Raw genomic sequence first — 27,977 nt, forward strand, 5'->3', positions numbered from 1 at the left:
ACGGGCTTTAGCCATGAGCTCCAGTCTGCAAAGTGTGACTTACAGATTCTTCCAGAGTCATAACTGAGTGGGGATCATCAGGGCCAAGGGCATGGTAGAGCTACTGCTTTTTGCGACTCAGATATAACCTGCTGTTGTTCAGTCCCCCATTGAAATATGGCCTTCTTTAGGGTGTGGATTGGAGCGAGCAGTATTCCCCAATGCGGCATTTGCGTCCTCCGAACAACCCAACCACGCATGGTGTTTCTCCTCAGTTCCAGGGAGAGGCAAGGACTGCAGTTTATTTTCAGTTGCCTGCGGGATGTCAAGAGTGGCTTCTCCCAGGAACTTCACTGTCTGGCCTGGCCCTTCTGTCTTTGCTGGGAATATCAGCCAGCTTCTATTAATCACACGTATCAGCATCGTACATGTCAGTCCCAGCTCGCTCTTCAGCGTCTGATATTATTTTGGCAATACTTGTTCTTTCCAAACAACCCTGGCCATCCTACCCAGACAGTTTTGGTGGGACCCTCTCACTCAGGCTAGTGCCCTCTGGGGGGCTGTTCTTGTCCCTCATCTCTCTGTAGTCATTTGCCCTCCCTCGGTGACCTCCAAGGTCACTGTCTCCGTATGAGGTCCTCCAATCTCCTCCATCCCCATCCGTAATGCACAAATACCAAGTGTGCAGCTCAGTGATTCTCATGAAAATCCCCGTGAAACTACCATTTATGTCAAGACTGAAAACACTTTCAGAACCAAAGAAGGCCCGCTTTTTGTGTTCCTTTCCATTAATACCTTGCTCCGAGGGTGAGGACTATTCTGATCTCTAATAACATAAACTGCTTTTGTCTGCTTTTGAACATTATGAAAATGGAATTACATAATGTATACTCTTTGGTCTGGCTTATTTGTCTCACCACAGCGCCCGTGAAAGTCATCCATGCTGTTGCATGTAGCAGTGCTTCATTCTTTCCCACTGCTGCCCAGTATTCTATCACACAGATATACAAAACTTATTTATCCTCTCTACTGTTGACAGCCATTTGAGTTGTTGCACTTTGGGGGCTATTATAACTCAAGCTGCTATGAGCAATCTTTTGTATATCTTTTGAGGGTTGTAAGTACTGATTTATATTGCAAATATACCAAGTAAACTACAATTGCTGGGTCACAGTTTAACTTTAGTAGATAATGCCAGTTAAGAAGACTTCATGATTGTTTATACAGAAAATTTCAAAGAATCTATAAAATATCTCTTAGGACAATAAATAAGCTTAGCAAAATTTCAGGATACAAAGTAGGCATACAAAATATTTATATACTAGCAATAATATTTATATATACTAGCAATAAACAATTGGAATTGAAATTTTAAAAGTACCATTTACAATAGCACCAAAGAAATGAAATGCTTCAGTGTGAATCTAACAAAATAAGCACAAGATATATTCGCACAAAATTATAAACACTAATTTTAAAATTAAAGAAAACCTAAGTAAATGGAGAGGTAATTTTTGGTCATGAATTGGAATATTCTATACTGTTAAGATATAAATTCACCCAAATTTGATCTATAGATTCAATCAATGCAAACCCAATCAAAATCCTCACAGATTTTCTTTTTCACAGAATATTCTATACTGTTAAGATATCAATTCACCCAAATTTGATCTATAGATTCAATCAATGCAAACCCAATCAAAATCCTCACAGATTTTCTTTTTTCGGGTACATATTTATGAGCTAATTCTAAAATTTACATGGAAATGCAAAGAAACTAGAATAGCTCTATTATCTATTACCGATTAATAAATTACCCCAAAATTAGAGGCTAAAAAAACCAAAACCAAACAAAACAAAACAACAAAACATTTATCATCTTACAGTTTCTATGGGTCAGGAACGTGGAAGCAGCTTAGCAGGGTTGTTCTGGCTCAAGGTCTCTCTTGAGGCAGAAATCAAATGTCATTCTGGGCTGTGGTTATCTAAAGGCTCAACTGGGGGAGTGTCCACTCCCAAGATCACTCCTATGTCCACAGACAAGACTCAAAAGTTCTACTTCCAAGCTCATTTATGCATCTTTTCTACAGCACTGACTAATGACATTGCAGTTGACTTCCTCCAGAATACGCAATAAGAGACAGAAACAGAGAGAAAGAGAGAGAGAGAGAGAGAGAGAGAGCGGGAGATGGGAAGAAGAAAACCCCAAGATGGAAGCCAGAGTTGTTTCATAATCTAATCTCAGAAATACATCCCATATTTTTGTGTATTCTATTCATTTGATTCATTTCTATCCCACATGAATAATACACTCCTCATTCCACCCCAGGGTTCCCAAAATCTCATCCCATTACTGCATCAGCTCAAAGTCTAGAATCTTATCATTTATATTAGGCCCAAGTGTGGATGAGGCTCCTCAGGTGTAGTTGCTTAATTATGGCTCATTGAGGACAGTTTTTCTCCATCTGTAGACTTGTAAAACTAAAGAGAGAAGTTATTTGCATCCCCACACACCAAGACACAATGGTGGGTCAGGAGTAAGATAATGTCTATAGACATTCCTGTACAAAAAGGAAGGAAATGGGAAGCACAAAGGTGTCACTGAACCATAGCAAGTTTGAAATCTAGCTGGGAAATTCTGGAAGCTCCTTAATTATGTCTGGACTGCCTGGGAATAATTCTCTGTGGCTCTTTGCTCTGCCCTCTGGGTTCTCAGTTCTGCTATTTGACCCATCTTTCCTTTTACATGAAAGGTGTAAAATGTGTTTAGCTAAACAGCTCTCTCACCCTGACTTCTGCCCATACACACAATCCCGGGGCCCAGAAGGCCTCTCCTCATTCTGATTTATCACTGCCCTCCTCACAGCTAGCTGGTGGTGCTTCTGCATATTTAACTCTTTTAAGAACCTGGAAGGTGTCCTGCAAATCTTGGGGCTCCTTGAGAATTTCCTTCTATACTTTGGCATTCTGCTGGCAGACAATGTCCTTGTGCCACACAGAGGTACCATCGTGTGAGTAAAGGGGTCTTTGGGGCGTATCCTTATTCTCTTCTGAAAGTGTTTTTATGACTGAGGCACCACTTCAGATCCTTCTAAGGTCTTAACAAAGGATTTCATGGTCACACCCTTGGCTTGATTTCTTTCCCCATTTTCCTAGCAGTGCCCTGGATTTGAGTTTTTCTTAGAGCTCATCTCTTAATTGAAGCACCGTTTGTCATCTGGAGAAAATGAGAATTTTCAAAACCACAGATTCCTGGCTCCTTTTTGTTTAATAGCATTTAATTTAGTTTATCTATATCCTCTTGCATTTTACTATAAGGATCAAAAAGAAAACAGGTGGCACCTCCAACACTTTGCCTGGAAAACTCCTTAGCAAGACGTCTCAATTCATTAACCATAATTCCTACTTTCCTCATTAACGCGGGCAATAGCATTAACAAACTTTCTGCCACTACAAAACTGGTGTCCCTTCTATTCAGTTTCCAATAAAACTCCCCTCACTTTCCTGTAAGCCCTTATCAAAGACCATGGGGCTTCTATAAATAGCTTCCTCAAGGCACCCTAGACTTTCACAAATACCTCATCAAAGCTCAATGCCTGGTTCTAAAGCCACTCTTACATTTTAGCATTTTGTTATGGAAGCACCCACTTCCAGGTGCCAAAATCTGTTCTAGTTATCTATTAACGCACAACAAATTATCCCAAAATTTAGCAGCTTAAAACAAACACATATGTTATCTCACAAAGTTACTGAGGGTCTCCCATCTGGGAACAGCTTAGCTGCAACACTTTGAAGTCAGTCAAAGTTTTGGCTGCAGCTGTAATCAGCTGAAAGATCCACTTCCAAGCTCACTCATGTGATTGTGAACAGATGTCAGTTCCTCACTGGATAACTCACTTCCTTGCCAAGTGGATCTCTCTATATGGTGCCTGAGTGTCCTGACAATATGAAAGCTGTCTTACCTCAGAGAAAATGATGAGAGAGACAGAGAAGGAGAGAGAGATACAGAAAGAGATCAAATGAGAAACCACAGTCTTTACATAACTAACCTATTCTTGGAAGAATCACATCATCACTTCTGCCATGTTCTACTCATTAGAAGGAAGTAACAAAGTTCTCAAGGGAAGGGAACTAAACAAAAGCATGAAACCAGGAGGCAGAGATCTTCTGGGGGCCATCTTGGAAGTTGCCTACCTACCACACAAATCATAGACAGGAAGAAAAAAATATATATACACTATATATTTTGCTACCAGTCCTTATTTAAAATTATAAATATAAGCATATATAAATATATATATGGAGAGAGAAAGAGAGGCATTACATAATGATAAAGGGGTCAATTCTCTAAGAAGATATAACAAACTTTAATACGTATGCACCAAACAACAGAGCATCAAAATGCATGAGGCAAATGTTGTAGAACTGCCAGGAGAAATAGATGAATTCATTATTACAGTTGGAGATGTCAACACTCCTCTATCAGAAATGGGTGAATCTAGCTGGCAGAAAATTAGTAAGGACATAGTTGAAAACAACGCGATCAATCAGTATAATGGACATCTATAGATTACTTCATCAACAACAGTAGAAGACACATTATTGTCAAACTTGCTTGGAACATTCACCAAGATAGATCACCTGCTGGTCTGTAAAACACCTTAACAAATTTAAAATAAAAGAAATCTTACAGTTTCTACCCTCAGCCCACAATGGAATAAACTAGAAATCAGTAACAGAAAGATAGCTGGAAAATTTCAAAATACGTGGATATTAAACAACCTACTCCTAAATAACATATGGGTCAAAGAAGAACTCTCAAGAGAAGTTTAAATATATTTTGAACTAAGTGAAAATGAAAACACAACTCATCAGAGTTTGTGGAGTACCGTGAAAGCATACATTAGAATACAAGAAAGATCTACAATCAATCATCTAAGGCTCCACCTTAGGGAAACAGAAAAAGAAGAGAAAATTAAATCCAAAGTAAGCAGGGGGAAAGAAATAATAAAAGTTAGAGCAGAAATTAATGAAATTAAAAGCAGCAAAACAAGAGAGGAAAATAATGAAACCAAAAGTTGGCACTTTGAAAATATCAATAAAATTGATAAGCCTCTATCCAAGCTAACTAAGAAAAACAGAAAGAGGACAAAAATTACTAATATCAGAAATGACAAAGAGAACAGAACTACAGATACCATGGACATTAAAAGGATAATAAAAGACTACTAAAACAACCCTATGCCAAACAATTTGACAACCTAGATGAAATGAAATGGACTGATTCCTTGAAAGACTCAATCTTCCAAAACTCACACAAGAAGAAATTGACAATCTTGTTATGGCTGTATCTTTTAAAGAAATTAAAACAATAATTGATAACCTTCCAAAACAGAAAGCACCAAACCCAGATGGGTTCACTGGTGAATTCTACCAAACATTCAAGACAGAAGTTGTGCCAGGGTGCACCGCAAGGAAGAGTAGCCCCCGTTTGCCACAACTAGAGAAAGTCCACATGCAGCAACGAAGACCCAATGCAGCCAAAAATAAATTAATTTAAAAAAAGAAAAAGAAATTGTGCCAATTCTCTGTAATTTCTTTCAGAGGATAGAAGCAGAGGGAACAATTCCCAACTCATTCTATGAGGCCAGCGTTTTTCTAATACCAAAACCAGACGCAAACATTACATATGAATGGGGGGGTGGCAAACTTCAGTGCATAACACAAAGAGCTTTTTTTTTATATATAAATTTGTTTATTTATTTATTTGTGGTGTGCGTGGGCTTCTCATGGCGGTGGCTTCTCTTGTTGTGGAGCATGGGTTCTAGGCACACGGGCTTCAGTAGTTGCAGCACACGAGCTCAGTAGTTGTGGCGCACGGGCTTAGTTGCTCCGCGGCATGTGGGATCTTCCCGGACCAGGGCTCGAACCCGTGTCCTCTGCATTGGCAGGCAGATTCTTAACCACTGCGCCACCAGGGAAGTCCCACAAAGAGTTTTAAAGAAGAAAAAATATTAATGATAATACCTAGCTTGCAGAGTGGTTGTAAGGATTAAGCGATAAAACGAGGTGAAGGTCTGAGCGGGAGCCTCACCCACACTAAGGAAGAGCCAGCCACAGTCCTCGCGCACAGTATGCCCTCCAAAGCCATGTTGCTGTGACTACACTCTTTGGGACTGTTAACCAGTAATACGCGTAGGTCACGGCTCACACTGAAGTGAAGTTACTAGGGCGGGGTGGGGGGACTTTATCGATGAATGCATTCGTTTTTACTCTGGATTTTGGCCCTTCAAGTCAATGTGAAAGGACTTTGCTCTGTCATTTCCCTGACTGTCGAGCATCTTGTCAGATGCTCAGTGGCCATTTGCACGTTTCCACGTATAAATTTTTCATTCCTGCCTTTTGTCCACATTTGCATTAGGTTGCCTGAGTTTTACTGTTGGTTTGTAGGCGTTCTTTATGTATTGAGAATGAGCCCTTTGTGAGCTCCAGACACTGCAATGCTCCCGCAACTGCAGCTCGACTACTCCTCAATGGCATCTGTGGCTGAGCAGAAATTCCTCATTTTTTCTTGAGCTGGGTGTTTCTATAACCTCCACTTGTGCAGATGGGAAATGCAGAGGTAAGGAAGTTAACGAATTTAGAGGTAGAACCACGACCCGGGCCTGAGTGTCCGAAGCAGGGCGCTCCACTGCACTGCTCCAGGGTGAAGCCCGCTCTGTCCCCTCGGAGGGCCAGTCCAGGCAGGTCTTGTCACCTCCGAGAGGCTCAGCTTATTCACCTGCAAACTGAGCACATGACCCTCCCCTCTGGAACATTCTGAGGACTTGACGGAATATAAATGCTGTGCTCACAGTTGGCTTTCAATGAAAAGCATCTTTGGGGCATTATTAGGATCATCAGCAAGATGCTAAGTAAAGGAAAAATACAGCTAACTGTTCCAAATGTTCTTTTCACAGCAGGTTTGGTGGTTTTCCTGGTTCAGCAGCAAAAGTTCCAGCAGGTTCCTTCAACATTTATTTAACTGCTCCGGGCACAGTTGGGGACAGAACTGAGCCTTCCAAGTGACAGGATAAATTAAGTCTCAGCAAAATAAATGTTAAAGTTGAAAGAGTCAAAGGAAAAAAATAAAAAACAAACAAAACCAACAGGAGCGGCCAAGGACTGCCGGCTGGGGCGATCATCTGGGTTCCCATACAGGCCCCTTGCGACAGGAAGCCTCCATCTGCCGACCCCAAGTGCCCTTCAGCGGTACAGAGTTGTCTCTGTGCTGCCAGGACACGGGCCAGTTCTCAGTGGAGCAGAAAACTCTGCGGTGCGGGGCGGCAGACAGCCCAGCGCGCCTTCCTCCAGGCAAGGCCCACCCGGCCTGCAGGTCTCAGCCAGGCCCTGACAGTCTCTCCAAGCTCGGGAATTCACCCACGAAATCCGTCCCTCCTTTACAGCTAATTTCCCTGACCTCGAAGGACAGGCCTTCTTTCTCTGCTTCGGCTGCAAACCAAGGACCAGAGAAAGCGGAGTGGGACCCCAGCTTGGAGCAGACGCAGGAGACAGGAAGAAGAGCCGTGAGTGCCGTCCTCCGCCCCAGCACCCCTCCCTGCTCTGGGGGCCCCTCGACCCCCTGCTGGCGGCCCACTCGCCCACCTCTGGGCCCTGCACACACCTGGGCCGCTCTCCCTCCCTCTCCTGAGGTTCCCTCTCCCATTCGCCTCAAGGAGTGGGGCCGGCCCCTGGCTGTCTGCTCTCACACCTGCCCTCACACCTTTACACTGTGTTTTCACAGGCTCTTTGCTCACTGCCCTTTCCCACAGGGCTGTGAGCTCCATTTTTTGTGAGACATTCACACACACACATCTGATCATATATATACACACAGGTATCATCACAGCCGTGGGCCATGGTGGGTGTATAGGAGGTGTACGTGCACACACACACCCCCAAAATATACCTCTTTACACACCCAACGAGAGGCGAGTTCTATATATCAGATGAACAGGTTAAAATGTGCCAGGTAACAGCCCACCTCCTGCATCTCCGCTTTCCCATCCACAGGGCCCTACGGAACCCCCTCCAGGTCAAAGGCCACTCTGTCTAGGGGGGTGCAGGGCTCCGCGTGGTGTGCAAGCACCAATGCTTCCTCAAGCGACGATCGTTCACTGTTTCCACGGTCTGTTGCCAGGAGGGAAAATGCTGGAACCAACCTCCTGTCCTGGTTCCGCCGGGTCTCCAGTCTTCATCATGGCCACGTCCCATGGTACCCCCCTCCGCAGCAGCGTGGGCAGTCTTCCATCACCCAAAGCCCTTGCCCTCCAGTGAGTAAAGCGGCGCCTTGCCGCCTTAATGGACGTTTTACCAACTTCTTGTGATTCTGAGCACCTTTAAGTACTTACTGGCCCTTTGAACTTGTTCTGCAAACTGACATTTCAGTAACCTGTGCCCATCATTTTCCAATGCGTTGCTTCCTTCATGCCACTTTGTAAAAGTTCTCTACGCCTGCAAATACGATCACTTCAGCCCTTTGTCTGTGAGCCAGGTTTCCCGTATTCCTTGCAAATCTGCTGGTTGCCTCCTGGCTTTGTTCGTAGACTCTGTGGAGAGAGAATGCAGCCCTTGACGAAGGGCCACGGTCCGGCACCTCTCTGCCTCCCAAACGCTGAGTCACCTGAGGCAATTCACTCGTGCAATGAGAAGACAGTGTTTGTGCAAGGATAGGGACTCAGGGAAGGAAAAACCCAAGCACAGAGCACACGGCGTTCCTGTGACTCACGAACGGAAAAACAACACCGCAGCTCATGTTCAAGGCACCTGCTCCGGTTGCAACTCGAATTCACTGAGTGACCCCTCTCGAACCCGTAAGGGGAAGGTGTTCACGGTACCCTCACTTCACAGGCTCAGAGGCTGCAGGTGTCCCAAGACCACCCAGGGGGAGTCGAGCTCCAGGGACGCTGTTCATCAAAGCCTTGGCTTGAGAGCTCTCCTTCTCCCCACCCACCTCCCCATCCCCGTCTCAATCAGAGCTGAGGCCAGGACATTTCTGGGGGCAAAGGAGGGGGCGGTCGTTTGGCAGGGCCCGTTTGACCCCAGTGAGGTCTGGCCTGTCCCACCTCCGGGGTCTTTGAATTGAGGATCTCACACGGCAGCCTCTCTCTGGCCAGGTGTGACAAATGGCAGCACTCGAGTCCCAGGCTTTCCCTGTGAGTCATGCGTGGGCAGTTCCTGAGGCCTGGAGTTCGGTGCCCCGGGCCTGAGGGGCCTGGAGCCACGAGGCGCCGGCGTGGAGCTCCGGGCAGGTGCTCTACACCGCTCCGGGTCAGTCTTCTCCCCTCCCAGCAGCACCAGGACTCGGTTATCACGCCGTCGTCTGTTTACGTGGATCAGACACGCACCGAACACCTGCCACGTGGGGGACACTCTGCTCAACGGCAGGGACAAAGGGACGAGCTGCCTTCCAGCGCAGTCACCCTGCAGGCCAGCTGACCGTCCTGGACATCACTCCACTGTCCCCTCCCCTGGACAACCTCTCTGACCGCAGAGCACTTGCTGTTTCCACGGAATCACACTCCCTCATGATGAAAGCCATTAAATAAAGCCACTTATGAGCAGTTTATTTTGTGACTTATCAGATAATAATTATTCACACACAACACAGGCACCTAAAAGACCCCTCAGCGCGGCCGTGACCATTCAGTACTGACCCCGGCTTGATGCTGGGGGTGGACGAGTGACATGGAGGCCTCAGGACGCTCGTGGAGAAGCCGCTCGTCCTGTGAGCCTGTCAGGGAGGAGCGCGGGCAGAGCTGCGCGGGGCACTCGGGGCCTCGCCCTCTGCCCCCTGCTGAGGCCCGAGCTCTGAGACTCAGGCCCCAACAGCCAGTGGGAAGGCCCAGCGCCCAAAGGCCCACCTCTGGCCTCTTGAGGGACAAAGGAGCTTTTTATTTTAGCACCCTTTTCTCAGCACTTTCTCATCTTGGCTCCAAGCAGAATTCACAGCAGTAAATTTTCTAAAGTCAATAACGTGCCTTCTTAAAGATGCGACTTGTTTTGGAAGCGTCCCTAACCCAGCTGCTCAGTGTTCGTCCAAGAATTCAGAGGCCTGCCGCCTCTCCCTGGCGGCTTCCTGAACATCTTCCTACTCAACAAGCGGCCAGTGCAAAGGCTGACCATGAGATGGACGCTTTCCCTCTACCCGGGAAGAAGGAGAACTCTAAGGGCAGGGGAAGTAGATGGTTTCTTCAAAGGCCATGACTGAAGTCCTCAAACAGCTCAAAGCATCAAAACAGTTCTATTCTCCAATTACCTCCCCAAACCCAGATTCTCATAAACCAAAGCCTGTATAACCCACGCGCTTGATCACGTGGTTTAGGAAGCGCTCCCTTCATTGGAATCCTAACTTCCAAGAGCCCGCAGCTTCACAAGGATCCAAAACACCCCACGTTAGCAGATAATACTCTCCAGGTTCCCACCACAGCTACCGAGCGGCGGTCCCCATGTGCACCCTCCCCTGGAGGAAAGGGCCTTCCCAATCCTGCGAGCTGTGAGTGGGCGCTGCCCTCCTGGCTCACGGGCCAGGGGGCGGGATGGACAGAGGGTGCGCCAATCAGAGGGCTTCCCGAGTGCTTGCTGCGGACCCTCAACCCCCAACAGGGTGACGCTGGCAGCGGAACAGCAGGGCACCGTGGGAACCACACTTCCCATGTGGACAAAGACCTCCTGGGCCAACGGAGCCAACAGGCAGGGTGCGACCAGAGGTGGCCTGAGTCCCGGGGTCCTCTGCTCGCCTGCCTTTCCACAGCTTTCCAACAAATTCTTATTCTTTCACTTCCAAGGATTCCAATGCAGAATGCTTCCTTCCTTTCTCTTCTCCAGCCCCTAGGAGTCTCCCTCGCCTTCAGCCCATTCTTCTCCCAGTGGCCGCAGGCGCTCCGGCCAGAGTCGTGCTTTGCCTTCCCCGTGTTCTGCAACCAGCGGGCAGCCGAGCCTGCGGTGGAAGGTGGCACAGCGTCCCTCTGCTGCAGGCTTTCCAGACCAGCACGCAGGCCAATCTCTGTGATTCTGGCAGTTAGGAACAGAAAGTGAAGAAACTGTGTTTTGTCACTGTGAGTGAAAATATATTACGGACGATGGCTAGAGCTTCTTCGTCAAAGGTATGAGCATCTCCTGAGGTAACCACCGCCCCCTAAGGGTGGCGGCCAAGTCACAGCGAGCGGAGGAAGGAAAAAAGTGACTCTGAACCTCGGCCTCGCGGTACTGGGGAAGCTGCAAGGGTTCTGTGAAAGCAAAGGAGGCCTAGAGCCTAGTGCGTAAGCAGAGGCCTAAGTATGTGCAGAAGACCCGTGCACGCACACGTGCGCACGTGCACACACACACACACACACACACACATACACGCACACACGCACAGCTGACATTCACTGAGCACCAGTCTGGTCTGAAAGTCTAAGGCCAACACGGAGCCCTCTGGGGTCCCACAGCCTCAGCCTGGGAGGGACGGGCTAACTCCTCACCCGGGCCCACGGCAACCCTTTCTTTGCCTTGGCTCATTCCCTCCTGCTGAAGACCACAGACCCTAGAACTAGAAGGCACCTCGGGGACCAAGAGCTTTGTTTACCAACGAGGAACAGAGGCCTGAGGCAGGGGAGCTGATGGGGCACGACCACGGCTCCTTGGCGACATGCTGAACGCAGGGACAAGTCGGGGCCGTCACCGGCCTGAGCTGTCACCACACCCTTGACACGGTGACGTGCAAGCCCCGAAGGGCCGTATTTACGTAGACCTCCACTGAGCGGGCTTCAGGGCAACCACCTGCTGGCTACGAACTCCCCCAGATGCCCAGTTGTTCCCCACAGAGCCCCCCGGGCCTGCTCTGAGGGACCCGCCGAGGACACTTAGCGGCCTGTGACGTGACCTCAAGAGCAAGCAGATGTCTCTCCCTAAAGTCAGACCGTGCGGCTCGCCTGGAGGCCCTGTCACTCTGGCTGCAGATCTGAGCTGTGAGTCTGACACAGATGTAGCCCCGAAACCCGACACAGGGCAAGGCTTCAAATGAAAGGTGTTCCCAGTTTCTCCCAAGCTGGTCTTCCCAGGGACGCTGCCCTCGTGTCAGCCCCTTGAGCCGCGCTAGATGACTGGCCCTCCCTCCCGGGGGCCGAGCTCCATCAGGACGGGCCTGCTAAGTGGCAGAAGCCCACTCGGCACTCATGAGAAAACAGGCAGAGGGAACGTCTCGTTCTGTTTAAAATCTCACCTGGTCTTCGGTGAAATGTCTTTCATAGCCAGGCCATCGAGGTGCTCCGTTCGGCAGTTCTCACGGGGAAGGTCAGCACATCCCAACTCACCTACTAAGTGGCTCTGCTCGACTCTGAGCTGTGGGGACCGATGTGTGCCCTGGGCCTTTCCTTATCGAAGAAACATTCTTCACTTCGAGACTGATATGAAACAGTAATCGTAGTGTTTACAACCATTATCAATTGCTGAGCTGGACCAGCAAGAAACTTCCCCCGTAGGTGCTACGCTCTCCTGCGAGATGGACCAACGCACACGTGTCTCAGGTAGGAGGCGTCTCTTTCAGTCATTACCGAGTTGCCCTGCTTCTTCAAGCCTCAGATTCGGGGACAGCAGCTGCTCTGACGTTAGGAGGGGAAACACGCAGCTACATGTGCCTCCGGGGAGGGATGGGACCCGAGTAAGGCCTCACAGGCACTTCCAGGAGCCGGCCTGCACCGCTTACGGGTCTAACACAAACACCACATTAGCAACCGTGAGCCGTCACAATTACTCAAGGCCACAAAGCAAAAAGTGCACCGTATATTTCTATGCTGAGACCTGTTTCTCTCAGCGTGGAACACAGGCATGCATGTACACGTATGCCCAAGGAGACGTCTAGGGATTGTAATATTCACTCAGAAATGCAAGCATTAAAATCACCCTGCAAGTAATAACATCACTTTTTTTAATTGAAGTTAAGGACAAAAGGCGGTCACATTCAGAGATCAAGAGGCCTCATCCAGATGGTTAAAACCATCTTTTCCTTCTTCGTTAACCATCTCCTAACTTCAAGTGATTTCCACAAGTTCTCGGGAACCATCTACAACTGTCCTTTGAGGCGATCCACCACACCAGGGCATGGCAAGGCCTGAGCAAACGCACCGCCAGACACACCTCACTGGATATCATCGTCATCAAAGAGATCTTCAAAATCTACAAAATGAACAAAACCACACATTGATGGGGCACACGAGGTCTACAGCTGAGGAAATAACTATAAAATGAGTTATGTGGTCATTCAAAACTAGAGAGAAAACAGTGAACAATCTGATAAAGGACTTTGCCCAGGACAGGCTCTCAATTTTATCCAACCGGGGCTCATACAGTCCAAAGGGACAGTAGTCCAGAGTGCACCTTTACTCTTATTTCTATTTAGATGACGATCTTAAGAAAATGCGTGAGGGCGTGTTCTGGACCACGTGGGCGACCCCTCACAGCCGTGCCTGCGTGCCCGTGAGTACGGCCAGGGCTCTGCTCTCGCCAGCGCTGCGTGGAGGGGAGGGGAGGTGGGCTGAAGCTGCCTGAGGCTCGCAGCCGTGAGCAGGAAACTGCAGAGCTGGGGGGGGAAAGGTGGTGGAGGGACAGAGCCCCGTGAGAACGACTCCCTTTAAGAGAGTCTGACCTATAGTTAAGCTTGAGAAACGCAGCCTGAGGCCCATTCCCACTAGAAGAAACGCCAGAAATTCACAGCGCACTGCACCCTGCGAGGGGGTCAAAGCCAAACTCATGGTCATTTTGTCCTTCTGTTTACTTCTTTGTATATTTTCTACATTCCCACCACGGGTATATGTTACTTTCACAAGAAGAGAAGACCCCACTCATGCGTACCGTGCACTGAGAATGTGCAGAGTAAACGAAGAGCCAGAGAGAGGACGGGTGGGCCCCCACACCCCTGCTCCCCAGGGGGAAGCGGCACCCAGGCACCTCCTGCCCCGCAGTGGGCCCCCAGCCCCGCCCCGCCCCGCCCCCCGGATGGTCCCACCGGCGCCCGCCTCTCCCACCGCCTGGCCGGGCCTGTGGTCCCGCAGCTCCGCCACTCTCCCCGCAGCCCCCAGCCCCCAGCCCTGCAGGTGCCGCCTCCTGAGCACTGCCTCAGGATGTGCCCCTGGCAACCCTGCGCCCACCTGTCAGGGCTCTCGTCCCCGAGCTGTCCCGGCCCACCCCCTGTCTAATGCTCCCATTTTGTAAAACACTGAGTGAGGAGAGCGAACCTCGTTCAGGGTTTGAACTCCACTGCCTAGGGGACAACAGGCCATCAAAACCTATCTGCTCAACCAATGAGTGAACAGGACTAAGGACAAGTCCTTCCAAGGCCACTCGGCCTTCTCGCGGGGAACGGCTCCCCGCACACCCGGGCCGTCACAACCTGCCGGGGCGGCGTCTGCGCGCCTGCGCTCCTCGTCCCTGCCGGGCTCGGACTCGGAGGGAGAAGCGCCCCAATCCGCTCCCGTGCTCACCTGGCCTGGCGGCCTGGGTCCTTCTCACAGGTGCTTCTGTCAGAATTAAAGGGCTGCTGGTGGAAATCATGCGAACTTGAACTCTAGAACACAGCCAACGGTCTCTAAGCCCCGGGCTGGCAGGGGAGGAGGGCGGCTTGCAAGGAGACCATCAAAATGTGAGTGGATCGTGCCGTCCTGGGGACCACACACTCCTACCCGGGTGAGGTCCTAGCGGCGGCTCTGTACCCTGTGCGCTCCACACCTGCTCCCCCAGAGAACTTAACAAACGTCACGCCCCTCAGTCCTGCGGGGACGCTGCCTGGGGAGAGCAGCTGCGCTCCCGGGAAGGCCGCCCTCATGCAGCAGCCTGGCTTCTCGTTAGGCAACAACTGCCTGAAAAGCAGCCAGATAAAACAGCACGGGCTCGGGCGCCAGAGAGGTTTGGGGCCGCTGAAAACCAACAGGGCAAGGTAACGCCCTAGCTACCACTAACTAGTGACAAAAGTTCTTTGTAGTGGCAGGCACCCTGGATGAAAGACGGATGCTAAGAGATAAAATACCACTTAACTCTCCTAAGAAAGCGATCTTGTGTTTCTACTTACGATTTAACCCTTGGTAGGGATGAATATACTCTACAGGAAGAAGGCCTGAGGAAACCAGAAGGGAACACGAGAAGTACCCCCTCAAACGTATGTGAAGATTCCCTATAAAGTTAGTTTCTCACTGTTTATCTGGTAAAACTCCACCCATGTTCCCGAAACTAGCATTAAACCCTCAAATGCGAACAGCTCCCGGTTTCAGAGGAAAGGGGCGGGAAAGGCAGGCCTGTGGCTGTCACTCCGCACAGGCAGCCCAGGGGACGAGGACCCAGTGGCAAACAGGGAGAGGAAAGCACACCAGCCATCGGGAGAGAGGGGAGACGAGAAAGCCAGACGGACCAGACCCTGCTACAGTTTCAGGTGTCCAAGTGCACGTTCACGGCTCAAACTCAACAACTGGAACGTAAGACTGGAAGCTTTCTTCCCTCCTGAAAAGCAGGGCTGCACGGCGTTCCAAGAATGGCACAGGATCTGGCCTTTACTGGTCTACGATCCAACTCACTCATGTCACAAAGCTGCTCCACTGCATAACCTGCAGAAGAAACAGATTAAAACTGGCAAGCCAATCCCAGCGTCCTTACCATTAAAAAAGTCTGCGTGAACTGCCTTTTCATTGGCTGCCAAGTCCATCAGGAGCCCGGTGCTGCCTCCTGCCTGGGGAGGGAAAGGAAAGGTCATGTCAGCGGGGTTTTCCGAGAGGACGAGTGGTGTAAGTGCCACGCAGGCGCCACGCCACTCCTGGGCAGAAAGTGTCCAGGTCGGAGACAAAACTTAGCCCAGGGGAAGGGAGGGAGTGGGAGCAGGGGAGGGAGGCGGCATTCCAAGGAACTACAGTGAGGGTCTCCTCAGGTCTGATGTCCCTAGACCCCTCTCGCCTTTTACACAGAGTCCTGCCGCCGCCCCAAACAGCAGCACCGCTGCGTACAGCCGGACACGGGGCCCCGAGCGCACGCAGCACGGAGCCTGACCACGGCTGAGCTCGGGGCTGAGCTCGGGGCTGCGCCTGCTGCTTCTGAGAGGTAAACCACTTCCCCTGAGAAACTGACCTGCCGACCTGGGGCTCTGGGGAGGGGGGCGGTGCCATCACGGGCCTTCCCACTGCCACCGCTCAACGGTGGCAGGAAAACAACACCACAACCAAAGCTGGGCAACGTGGTGAGGATTCCGAGCCTCTTTTAGAGTCACATGGTGACAGGTAGAGCAGAGGCCTCTGGTGGCAGCACCCTGGACGGCTGGCCCCCAGGCCCTGCTGCCACCCTGACTCCCAACCGCCCCCAGGCTGTCTGCCCTGCCTCTTGCTGGCTCAAAGGGCACAGCACCTCCCGTCCTCCCTTAGCAGCGGGGACCCTCACAGCCTCCCTTCCCTCCTCAGGCGCCCTCCCCTGTCCCGTCCCCACAGGAAGCTGTGCAGATTCTACCTGTGACACAGCTGCGGAGTTTGCGCCTACCTCCTTCTGGAGGCACTGTCTTCATTCAGACCCTCCTCGCGCCCCCCATCCCCCTGTTTGTACTGCCCCACTCTCTCACCCCAAACCCTCCAGAGCGACAGCACCACGAACCAGTCGGAGCCGTCACTCCGCACCTTAAAGCCCTCCAGCGACTCCACGCTTGCCGAAGGTAGTGCCTGGAGCCCAGGGCTGAGAAGCAGGGGGTGAGTGCAGGTGCCTCGGGACCGGGGTGCAGAGGGCCCACCTGTCCCAGAAAGGCTACAGGCGATGCACCATCTGCCTCCCAACCCTGCCTGCCCGGCTCCATCCCATTCCCGCTCTCCCAGGCACGACCTGCCCTCCCCTAGACCCTGCAGGCCTCGCTCCCGCTCCCGCCAGGCCTCGCCCCTACGCCCCAGCGCGCCGCCAGCATCTGGCTGCAGCCAGCTACTCTCCTAAGCCTTTGCTGGGCCACCCCAAAGCCCGGGGGCTTCTATCACCCGCACCGCCTTTGGATGCATTTAGAATTGGCAATCAGCGTCTCTCTGTGCTCCCGGGACGTCCAGGAGCACACAGAATGGGTCCGTCCCCGCTGAGGTTTGAGAAGGAGAAATCGAGGTCCGGACCCCGCGGAGCCGGCCTGACACTCCGAGCTCACACCTCCAACACCAGACAGGAACGCCCTGTGCCCAGAGGATGGGGTGACACAACGACCCTGCGCAACTGCGGGAGAGACCCGGGCCCCGCGCGGAGCACGGACCTGCCAGGCGCCCCTCTCCTCCGCTCCGCGGGCTGGAAGCCGCTTCTTTCCCAAGGGCCGTTGGTCAGCCGGGCTCTCGTCTCCCCTCCTCCCAGACGGGGACTCGCCCCCGCCGCGCCACAGCACGCCACCCCGGCCGGGGCCCACTTCCTCCCCCAGCACCTGGCACGAGCTCAACCCCGTCCCCGGGGTCCCCACCAATCGCCCCTGCGGGGCTCCAGGCCGCGGGCACCGACGCTCACCGCAACCCCGGCCCGTAGCCATCCCGGCCGCCACCTCACTGGGTTCCCGGAGGCCCCATTCTCTCGCCCAAGGTAGGAACCGCCGGGACGGCGAACGCGGGCCGGGGAACGGGGCCGCGCAGGCCGCCGCCTTCTCTCGCCCCAGACCCGGCCCGCACCCGACAGCTGGCCTTGGCTCCGCTCCCGCCCGGCCCGGCGCCGCCCGCCTCACCTCGTCCAGATCCACGTAGGGTCCCGCGCCCTCGGGAAACATCTCGTCCACCGCCGGCTTCATCTCCGCCTGCAGCTCCGGCGTCCCCGACCCACTTCCGGCCCGCTGACGCCCTCTTCCGGTGCAAGCCCCGCCGTGGCAAGTCTAGACGCGAGAGAACGGCCGACTCTATGGTTCCCTCTCACCACCATCTGGCAGGTCTAGCCGCCGGAGGACCTTCCACGCTATGGTCCCCTCCTCCATTAGTCGGGGCGGGCCGGACTGGCCTGGTTGGGGCTGGGGTGGGCAGGATCTTCGCGTGGCTGTCAGCACACAAGGGACGCTGCTCTGTGACTTCACCGCGGTCACAGGCAGTCTGGACCTAAGGGCCTGGCACTGACAGGTGCCCAGGAAATACCCATTAAAGAATATGAGTGGGTAACAGAGTAAAAAGGCAACCCACAGAATGGGAGAAGATATTTGCAAACCATATATCTGATAAGGGGTTAATATACCGAATGTACAGAGAACTCTTAAAATTCAACAACAGAAAACAAAGAGTCTGATTAAAAAATCAGCAAAGGACTGGAATAGACATTTATCCAAAGCAGATTTATAAATGGCCAATAAACCTATGAAAAGGTGTTCGACATCACGGATCATCAGAGAAAGGCAAACCAAACCACAATGAGTTCCCACCCCACATCCATCGGGATGGCTACTGTCAAAACCCCAGAAAATACCAAATGTTAGCAAGGATGTGGGGAAATTGGAACACTTGTGCACTGTTGGTTGGAATGTAAAATGGTGCGGCTACTGTTGAAAACAGTATGGAGGTTCCTCAAAAGTTAAACATAGATTTACCGTATGGTCCAGGATTCCACTCTGGGCATATATCCAAAAGAATTGACAGCAGGGTCTCGAAGAGATATTTGTACACCCACATTCACAGCAACATTTTTCACAATGGCTAAAATGTGAAAGAACTCGGGTAGGTATCCATCAACATTTGAATGGTTGAGCAAAATGTGGCCCATCCATACAGTGGAATATTATTCAGCCTTTAAAAGGAAGGAAATTCTAACAGCTGCTCCAATGTGGATGAACCTTGAGGACATTATGCTTAGTGAAATCTCCAAAAGACAAATACTGTATGATTCCGCTTACATGAGGTACGCAGAGTAATCAAATTCATAGAGACAGAAAGTAGAATGGGGCTGGGGGAGGGGGAGGGGGAGTTAGTGCTTAATGGGAAGAAGAAATAGGCTGAAGATGGATGGTGATGATGGTTGCATAACAATGTGAATGCACTTAATGCCTCAAAAATAGTTTATATAGTAAATGTTACGTTGTATGTATTTTATCATAAGTTTTAAAAAAGAATGTGAATGAGAGAGAAACGAGGGAAAGAGGGAGAGGGGAAGGGGTGGTGGGGAAGGAGAACATGAGATATTTGAACTAGACTTTTAAAAGTAGGTAGGCTTGGGGGCTGGGCTGCCAGAGAAGTAGGGGTGGGGGAGGGGGAGGGGGAGGGGGAGGGTGGTTCCAGGGAGACAGGAATTGAGCCTAGATTGAGCAGGGATTGTGGCCCGGGTCAGGCGTGGGTGGACAGCGCAGGGCCAAGGGAGAAGGGAAAGTGACTGGCCGGGTGGGTGAGCCTCCAATGTCACCATGACACGAGTCACCCCAAGTGCCCGCGGGAAGGTCAGACCAGTGAAGCCTGAGTCCACGGTACCAGCCAACTCCCCTTCTGAGTAGTTTCAAAGCACAGGGACCCCCATTCCTGTGGAGGGGTGAGGCCTCCAGGAGAGCGGGGCACAGGGTCCGCCCCAGGGGACACTGATGTCTATGGACGAACAGAACCAGGACAGTGACGTCACAGAGGTGGAAGGTCAGGGTCGGATTGGGGGACTCCCCGAGAGCGCTAGGGGATTGGGGCTGTCGCTGGGCGATCACGTCCAGACCACATCCTTTGAGAGTGAAAGGGACCCTACTGGTGACTGCTCCAGGACAACAGGTGTGGGCAAAGAATGTCGCTGGCCGTAGCAGTAAACAAAGGATGTTGAGGCCTGATAAACAAAGGATGTTGAGGCCATCAGGCCGTCAGCCTCTGCAGCGGCTCCCACTGTGCACCCTGAGGGGATTCAGGATGGAGGAAAGCAGGATCCTGGCCCTAGATAGTTAAGGTGCATATCAAAGGAATAATTTCAATAAGCCCAGACGCTTGCATCTTCCCATACATAGAAAAGCACTAAACTCATTAACTTGAGATGTCTGGTTTTCTTTAATTAGCAGGAATCTTTTGATGTCCCAACTACCTAGTCTTTTTCCGCAAAAACTCCTATAGCTCCTGGCTCCTCCCTTCCCTCTTCAGGACCATCGATCTGAGAGGCTGTCTCCTGAGCTTAAGTCCTCAGTACGTCTGCCAAATCAAACATAATTCTCAACTTTTAGGTTGTGCGTTTTTTTCAGTCGACACGGGCATTGACTGCCGGGCACAGCGGGCGTGTGGTCCCCCAGGAGCGGCAGAGGCAGGGATGAGAAGACAGCGGCTGCCGGTGGTGCTTGTTGGTAGCGAGCATTGAGGGGTGAAGCCGGCTGAGGACGTGGGGCAGGAAGTGGAGGGGTCCCCCGCCACCAGGTCTGACTGTGAAGGGAAACCAGGAGGGGTGCACAGAAGAGAAGGGAAGCTGTGTGTGCGCAGGTGAACAGAGAGGGTCACGGCCAAACCTGAGTCCTAAATGGGGAGCCAGGTGCCCCCGGGGCCACAGGGCAGGCAGGTAGGGCATCTGCTGAGGGTTGCTTGAGGGTGGGGCTTTCTTCTTCTGAGAACAGAAGGAGGGCAGCTGGGACTTTGAAGACACGTAATAATGCAGCTGTGTGTCCTGGGTGGTCATGGGTGTGTCCAAGAGGGGACCCAGCTCTGGCCAGGGCACCCCAGGGGCTTCCCCGGAAGGCACACGGGAGGCAGTCCTTCGAGCACTTTTGAGGGGCATCTGGAGCCGTCATTCTCCAATGCTTGACGTAACTGGGTGCATGAAAATCCAAGTGATATGTAAATGACCACACACACACAAAAACACACACGCACGCGCATGAATTAGCACACAGGTCGGCACCATGTCCAGGCGGTGAGGGTGCCTTTCGTCTGGTACATTTGGTCAAGGCCCAGCTGCCACAAGTGGACTCTCCTAGGAGTCGGGACGTGTGTGTGTGTGTGTGTGTGCGCGCGCGCGCAGTTAATTTACAGAAACCAAACTCAGACCAGCTCAAGGGGGAAAAGAAACAAAGAATGTACTGGTTTTTCCCGAAGCGACAGGCTAGGCCAGCAGATTCTTCCTCTTTCCAATTGAAGCCTGGACACAGGGAGGGAAGCTACCCGTTGGCCACAGGAGGTGGAGACAGAGGTGAGGGCAGGAAGCCTTGCTGCACGGCTGGGGCCAGTGGGCAGCCACTGCCTGGGCACCGCGGCCACCTCCCCTCCCCCTCCCAGGTCCCTCCCAGCACAGCTGGGTGTCCATGCCAGGGTCCCAGGAGAGAACTCTCAGAATAACCCCTACTTCTCACTCACCTTAAAGGACAGCCTGCAGACCCTTGAGGCTGCACACAGGATGGAATTCATTCCCATCACATATTTCCAACGAACAGAACACGCGGCACACGAGTTTCACAAAACCTTACAAAATTCTTATTATGTGTAATGGTTTCTACGGTTAGGTGCTAGTACAAATACTAGTGTCTAAAGTTAAATAGGAAGTATTTTCTATTATTTTATTTTAAAAGAAAAGCAGGTTGCAGCCCATTAAACCGATTTCTTTGCCATCTGATGGGGCTTGGCCTGAAGCTCATGCGCCCTGGCTGTGCCCAGGGCAGGCAGCCCCACTCCCCGCAAGTCCCCGAATCTGCACTGCTGGTGGTCATGTTTTGGAGGCCCTTCTGCCTGCAGACCCAGCACCCAGGCACCTGGTGATCCCCACAGACCAGCTGCCCTGGTGTGAGTTGAGCGTGGGGGGTGGAGCCCCGGCAGGGCGCCCAGCCCAGGGGAGGCCGCTGTGGGTCTGCCTGCTGTCCAGCTCGGTGGCCAAGGGGCGGCGGGGGGCGGTTCCTGGGGCGCAGCTGCCTGGACGGGACCTGGGTCCCGCCAACAAGCCAGGCAGTTACCTACTGTCTGCTTGCCTCAGTTTCCCCACCTACACTCCAGGGATCCTCCTAGGGTCAGTGTGAGGACGGGGGAGTCGCAGTTGGTGCTCTGGGGACAGAAATCATGCACAGGCCTTTCTAAGACGTGTTCCCTGATGGTCAAGAGGGGCTGATTTGTCAAACGAGAGAGTAAGTGGAGCAGAGTGGAGATGCTTCTCCGAAGAAAACCAAGAAGACCACCATGTGCGTCGTGCATTCAAGTCAGGAGTTTATTCAGTACGAGGCCGGCCAGACTCCCACGGGGTGGGGGCCCCCCTGCCCCGGATGCTCACTCCTCCCTGTAGGGGACGTGGAAGCCCAGGGTGGTCCCCAGGGGGAAGTGGGCGAAGAAGGTGCGGGCCATGTCCTCCAGCTGGGGGTAGGCCCCCAGGGCCTGGAAGTGCTGCACATAGTTCCAGAAGTCGGACGTGGAGAAAGGCCAGTAGGGCATGGCCGGCAGCTCCGCGTAGGGGTCTGGAGGGAGGACAACTGGCTCAGGGGCTGACCCATCCGGTCCTGCCCGGAGGCACTGAGCCTGGTCACCGAGGAGCAGCCAGGGGTAACACCAGCCCTGCCCCTCAGGACTCCTGGCCTGGGGGACAGAGGAGGGGAGAAGGGCGGAGTCTGGCCCATCCTGGAGACGCTGAGCAGGACTGAATCGCCACGGTGGGATGTAGGGCACCCGGGTGGGATTCAGAGGAGACCACAGCCCCCAGCCTTGGAGTCTGGATGCTCTGCACCAAGGTGGGACGAGGTGCCTGAGATGAGAAGGCTGGGGTCCTCGGGGGCTCAGAGGGTCTCTCCTGCCCGGTGTGTCCCCAGTGGCGGGAGGACAGGGCCCAGGGAAGAGGCTCCAGTCCCTCTGCCTGTGCGGCTCAGCCTCCGCCTGACCCGGGGCTCCCACTTCCCCTGCTCTGCACAGAGGCCAGCTCCCACCCGGCCACTCTTCTACCCCCACCACCCCCCAGACACGTGGACCAGAACCGGGAAAGCAATACGGTACCTCCTTCCTCCGGCACCGGCTTGGCCCCTGCGAGGGAAGGGAGAAAAGTCACCCCAGAGGCCCCCCAGGAAGGACCTCACCACCCACCGGTACCCCAGTGCCTAGACAGGACAGCACAGGCGGACAGGCAGCCCCTCACCTGCCAGAGGCCCCAGCAGGAGGCAGAGGGCCAGCCCGGGCACCAGGCAGGTCTTCATCTTCCCCAGGCCCGTCCCCCACCGACCGACGGTGCTCAGGTCCACCTGCAGCAGGAGGAACCCACACAGGTGAGACCACCCACCCTTCGGACCGCCACTTCTCCCCGCCACCCACAAGTGGGCCACTCCTGGGAAAACAGCTCTGGTAAAAAGAGAAGTTGTCAGTGTTTTCATGACAATTTCAATTTCAGCGGCTTCAAACCGTTCTTCGGAGGCTAAACCCCCGAGGCAGAATCAGTTGGCCTTATTGAATTTAACTATTTAAGGAATGTCCCCGCCGCATCTGCCCTCCCCAGAGGTTACCTTGCAGCTGCTGTCCCCCAGCCGTGTAGCCTGATGGGCATCTGCTGCCAGCGCACAAGCTCCTCTTTATAAAAGGCCAGGGACGAGGGACAGACGTCACCTCCGTGAACCTTCAAACTGAATATTTCATCCCCGCCCAGAGGACTGAGGGCTCCTGTGACCCTGCTGGCAGCCAACTCCCAGGAGTCCACTTTTGGGAATCTGATCCAAAGATCAAATTGGGAGAAAAACATTTTTGCACAGGCCCAAGATTTTTAGGATTGAATTCAACATTGGTACTCAAAATAAACCCAATTTCCTTTCTACCAGGAGAGAAAGACATTCTAAGTGTGACATTGGGGCTGCGATGCCCCCCTTGTGGGACCAGGGTAATCACAGAGCTGCCCCAGGGACAGGCAGGCAGGACGGGACCCTCGGGGAGCCAATAGCAGCCCTGGGTCAGCAGCCCCCACCGACAGGTCACCGCTGAGCCGCGTGACAGGCAGGAAGCGAGGGTGTCCAGCCTGATGTCCCATCCCCAGACTGGCGCCTTCGGGCTTATAAGCAGTGATTAAGTCTGTCGCCACGCAAGACAGCTACTTAGCGGGTGACCATTACAGGTTACTCAGGTGTGAGGGGACTGGCCCCCAGATGGGCAGGAAGGATGTCTTCTGGCAAAGAAGCCCCAGCAGAATTTAGGGGTTCGGGTCCCCGGCTCCACCAGAATCTGCTCACACGTCCCCACCCAAGTGAGGAGGGGCTATTCTTCCCCCCAGAATGCCCAGACTTTCAGAGATGGGACCCGAGAGTCATGTGTTCAACCTGCCTGTGATGCGGTCACACACCAGGCTGAACTTTGGGTTTTATTTTCAGAAGTCGGACCCTGTGCCTCCAAGGGAGAAATTCTTTTAGGGAAGCTGAGCTGGGGTCCTCAGGTGGGCACTTGGTAACTGTGTCGGGGTCCCCAAAACCTCTCCCAGGTTCACTAGGGGGCCCCCAGGACTCAGCAGAGGCCGCGCTCACAGCTGGATTCAGGACAGATAAAGGATACAAAGCAATATCGGTAAAAGGAAGGGGCGCAGGGACAAGTTGGGGACCAGGCGTGAGCTTCCAGAGCCCCCTCCCCTCACATGACACGCTTAGCTCCCCACCACCAGCCGTGACACCTGTGAGGTGCTGTCTCCCCGGGGAGCCCCTCAGAGACACAGCGCCTGGGGCTTTTCCTGGGGGTGGTTGCGGGCACCTGTGCCTGGTGAAGGTTCCAGACTCCCAGGAGGAAGCGGCACTCCGCATGAGCCTCACTTGGCACAAACGTTTAGGGGCCGTGAGGCCCTCTCCTCCACGAGGGGGCTGGGGACCCTCCCGGGAGCCTCCAGCCCAGGGCCAGCCTTGCGGGCAGGCCTGTCTGAGGGGCTTTTCTGCACAGCATAGACGCTTTCTGGTTCTCTATCTGCCCCTGGCTGGGAATTTTAAGCTCTGAGCTCATCATTTCCTTTCCCCAAATTCTCCAGCACACTTAGAAGCTACCAGCCAACCCCACAGCCTTTACCCCTTATTCCCACTAAGGGGCGGTGACAGCAGCTGCCTGGTCACCCACAGCTGTGCCTCCTGTAGGCACTTGGCTTCAGGACTTGATCTTGCACTTGGTGCCGTGGACGACGGAGGCCCTTGACCACTGCGAACGGCACCATTGATGTCCGGCCAGAGAACCAACTCCCGAGTCCCTCCTGACCCCTCTAATCCCCTGGGCGCCTCTCTCGGCTCCAATACCCTACCCAACAGGGCCACTAAGGGGACCCGGGGCTTAGGTAGGAACAGGCCTTATGCAGTGTGGGGAGCTGAGGAGGTGAAGTCTGGAAGGGCGGGCGGGAGCCAGGCCCCGCGGAGTCTTGCGTCTGTGTGTTTCGGGCCCCCCGTTGCGGTGGGCCTGGGACCGCCAGTGCTCTGGGGGGACGTGTGCAACTGGCCGGGGTGCGGCGGGGAGCGGGGACCAGCCAGTCTTGCTACCGTCATCACCACGTTGTCCATCACTAACGATTCCATGTCTGAAGATGATGTGCAAACATCCCTGTGATGTTGGGGAAAATGAAATAAAATTACAAGTACTTATTTTATAACTGACTACTTAACAGAAAAAACTATACATAGAAAAAGGCCACAAGTAATGAGCAGTGATGCTGTTGGGAGCTATGGGTATACATGTTTTTCCTTCTTTCTGGGTATTCGTATTTTCCTTAATTCATTACTTTTATTTTTTTAACTTAATTTTTATTTTATATTGGGGTATAGTTGATTTACAATGTTGTTAGTTTCAGGTGTACAGCCAAGTGATTCAGTTATACATGTACATATTTCCATTCTTTTTCAGATTCTTTTCCCATATAGGTTATTGCAGAATATTGAGTAGAGTTCCTCCCTGTGCCGTACAGTAGATCCTTGTTGATTATTTTATACATAGGAGTGTGTATATGTTAATCCCAAACTCCTAATTTATCCCTCCCCCACCTTTCACCTTTGGTAACCATAAGTTTATTTACTTTTATAATGGAAAAAATTTTTTTTAAAAACCCCACCACCCCAAGCTCCCTGTTATTTAGCTTTCTGATCTGCTGGCCTGGGTCAGCCTCCTGGGTCTTCCATAACCACCCCCAGGTGTGTCCACCCCCAACCTTTTCTTGCCTCCTGAGTTCTTCAAGCTCCTCTCCCTTGCTGGCCTGTGCACAGACCGTCTTGGGCCGCACCTGGAGGGCTCTACCTGGAGGGGCTCCACCTGAAGGGTCCCACCTGGAGAACCTCATCTGCAGAACCCCAACTGGGCCCCACACCTCTGCCCCCTGGAGGATGGCCCCGTCACCCCCTCACCAGGGAGGCTTCCCCCAGTGACCCTTGCGGGGGCTCTGCACACCCAGCCATGTACTGTTCTTTTTCAGTGGGACCCCAAAGCAGTGGTTCTCACACTATGTACAGATCGCCCAGGGATCCTGTTAAAATGCAGTTCTGATTCAGCAGGTTGGAGGTAGAGCCTGGGGCTCTGCATCCCTCAAGGCTCCCAGGAGATGTCTATGCTGCTGGTCCCAGAGCACATTTAGGGTAGGGAGGCACGCACGAGCGGGTTCTCCACCTGGGCAGTGTCAGAATCACCTAGGGGACGTGGCAGAATGCAGATCCCTGGGCCCCTACCTCTCACAGTTCTGATTCAGGAGCTCAGGGGTGGGCCCAGGACTCTGCATTTCTCTCACATTACCAGGGGTGCTCAGCAGATCTAGGGCCAGGCTTTGAGAGCTGCTGTCCAAAGAAGTTCTAATCCTGGCTGCACATGGGGACCACCTGCAGAGCTTTTAAATAGTCAGGGTTTCCAGCCCCCAGGCTCCTGAGGCAGGATGCTAATACAATGGTTCAGGGGTGGGGCCCAGGTTGGTGGTGTGAAATCTCTGAAGCCTGGTTGACAGCCCCTGTCCCTGTCCCTGCCCCTGCCCCTGCCCCTGCCCCTGCCCTGGCACAGCGCCCTTCCTGTGGACGCCTCGGAGGCCTCCGAAGGTCCCACCTGCCTGCGGTGAGAAGCAGCTCTGGTCGCAAGATACGGGTCTTGGCGGACGAAGTGGACGGAAGCTGCCCGTCTCCCTCTTTGCTACCCAGGCAGAGAGAGGGGCCGGGCTGCGGGGCTCTGCCAGCTGTGCGGGAAGGCGGGGCCAGGGCGGCCGACCTGGGGACCCTTCACCTCTGCCGCTCCGCCTGCCCCAGGGGAGGCCTGGTTCCGGTCCCCGCCCGCCCCCCCACACCCGGCCAGTGCCGCAGTTTCTCCCATTAGGAGGTCTCGGGGCGCCCCCTGCTGCCAGCTCGGGAAGACCAAGCGTGGCCTCCTGCTACGGCGCCTGAGCCCCGCACACACCAGAGCCCGCGCCCCTGAGGACAAGCCCCCGGCCCACCTCGGGTCTCCTGAAGGGCAGGAGGGCGCTTGGGTCGCAGTTCCTTCAGCCGTCCCAACGCAAGCCAGAGCCCTGTTCATTATGAAGTCCTAAAGCCGCAGGTCCTCCGGGACACAGGCCCCCCTGCACGGTGCTTATGGAGGCCCCTCCTCCCTGGGCCCCTCCCAGGGCCACCCTCAGCGGGCCTCCACCCGCCATGTTGATCTGCTTCTGGAAGGGTCCGCGCTGCTCACCCAGTCTGCTCCCGGGGCCCCTGTGGCCAGCCCGCTTTGCTTTCGGGCCCTGGAACGTGTCCGCCGCTTCAACGCTGGGGGCCTTGCTCCCCAGCCCAGGAGTCCCGCCTCCTCTGGAACCTCCCCATCTCCCAGCCCACGTCACTCTGTCCCACGTCCCTGGTCCCAGCAGGTGACACTGCCCTCCTTCTTGGCTCCGTGTTCTGCCCACTTCCTTTCTGAGCCCGAGGCTCCTGAGATTATCCGAGTGTCCCGGGCCTGGAACAGCTCCTGGCCAGGGTGCATGGGGCTGGGTGAGAGCACGGACTGAACACCTGGGTCAGGTCAGTGCTTGGCCAGGTTCACCTGGTCAGTGTGAGAGCCGGGTCCTGCCAGCTCCTCCCTCGGCTGTCCCTGCGCCCAGCTGCGCTGCCCTCACTCCCTGCCATGATCCAGGTCCACTCGAGAAGCGCCCGCCCCTCTGCTCCTGCACGGGGA

The 27,977-nt window shown here is 53.5% G+C and overlaps 2 protein-coding genes and 1 long non-coding RNA gene across 3 annotated transcripts; 1 reads left to right on the forward strand and 2 right to left on the reverse strand.

The window, feature by feature from the left end:
• Positions 1-7,246: 7,246 nt before the first annotated feature.
• On the forward strand, positions 7,247-9,586 carry LOC132369351 (uncharacterized). Its single transcript, XR_009504341.1, has 2 exons — positions 7,247-7,544; positions 8,159-9,586. It is a non-coding gene; the product is annotated as an uncharacterized LOC132369351 (long non-coding RNA).
• A 3,319-nt stretch (positions 9,587-12,905) lies between these two features.
• Positions 12,906-17,819, reverse strand: COPS9 (COP9 signalosome subunit 9). The gene is made up of 3 exons (XM_059929099.1): positions 17,702-17,819; positions 15,643-15,715; positions 12,906-13,176 (listed from the first exon to the last, which is right to left on the reverse strand). Exons 1-3 carry the CDS (start codon positions 17,762-17,764, stop codon positions 13,139-13,141), a joined length of 174 nt encoding a protein of 57 aa, XP_059785082.1. The 5' UTR covers positions 17,765-17,819; the 3' UTR covers positions 12,906-13,138.
• A 4,326-nt stretch (positions 17,820-22,145) lies between these two features.
• On the reverse strand, positions 22,146-25,371 carry OTOS (otospiralin). The gene is made up of 4 exons (XM_059927517.1): positions 25,349-25,371; positions 23,002-23,104; positions 22,863-22,889; positions 22,146-22,333 (listed from the first exon to the last, which is right to left on the reverse strand). The coding sequence occupies exons 1-4, from the start codon at positions 25,367-25,369 to the stop codon at positions 22,149-22,151; spliced, it is 336 nt and encodes a 111-aa protein (XP_059783500.1). The 5' UTR covers positions 25,370-25,371; the 3' UTR covers positions 22,146-22,148.
• Positions 25,372-27,977: the final 2,606 nt, after the last annotated feature.

This window comes from Balaenoptera ricei, chromosome 7 (genome assembly GCF_028023285.1).
Source record: "Balaenoptera ricei isolate mBalRic1 chromosome 7, mBalRic1.hap2, whole genome shotgun sequence".
NCBI lineage: Eukaryota > Metazoa > Chordata > Mammalia > Artiodactyla > Balaenopteridae > Balaenoptera > Balaenoptera ricei.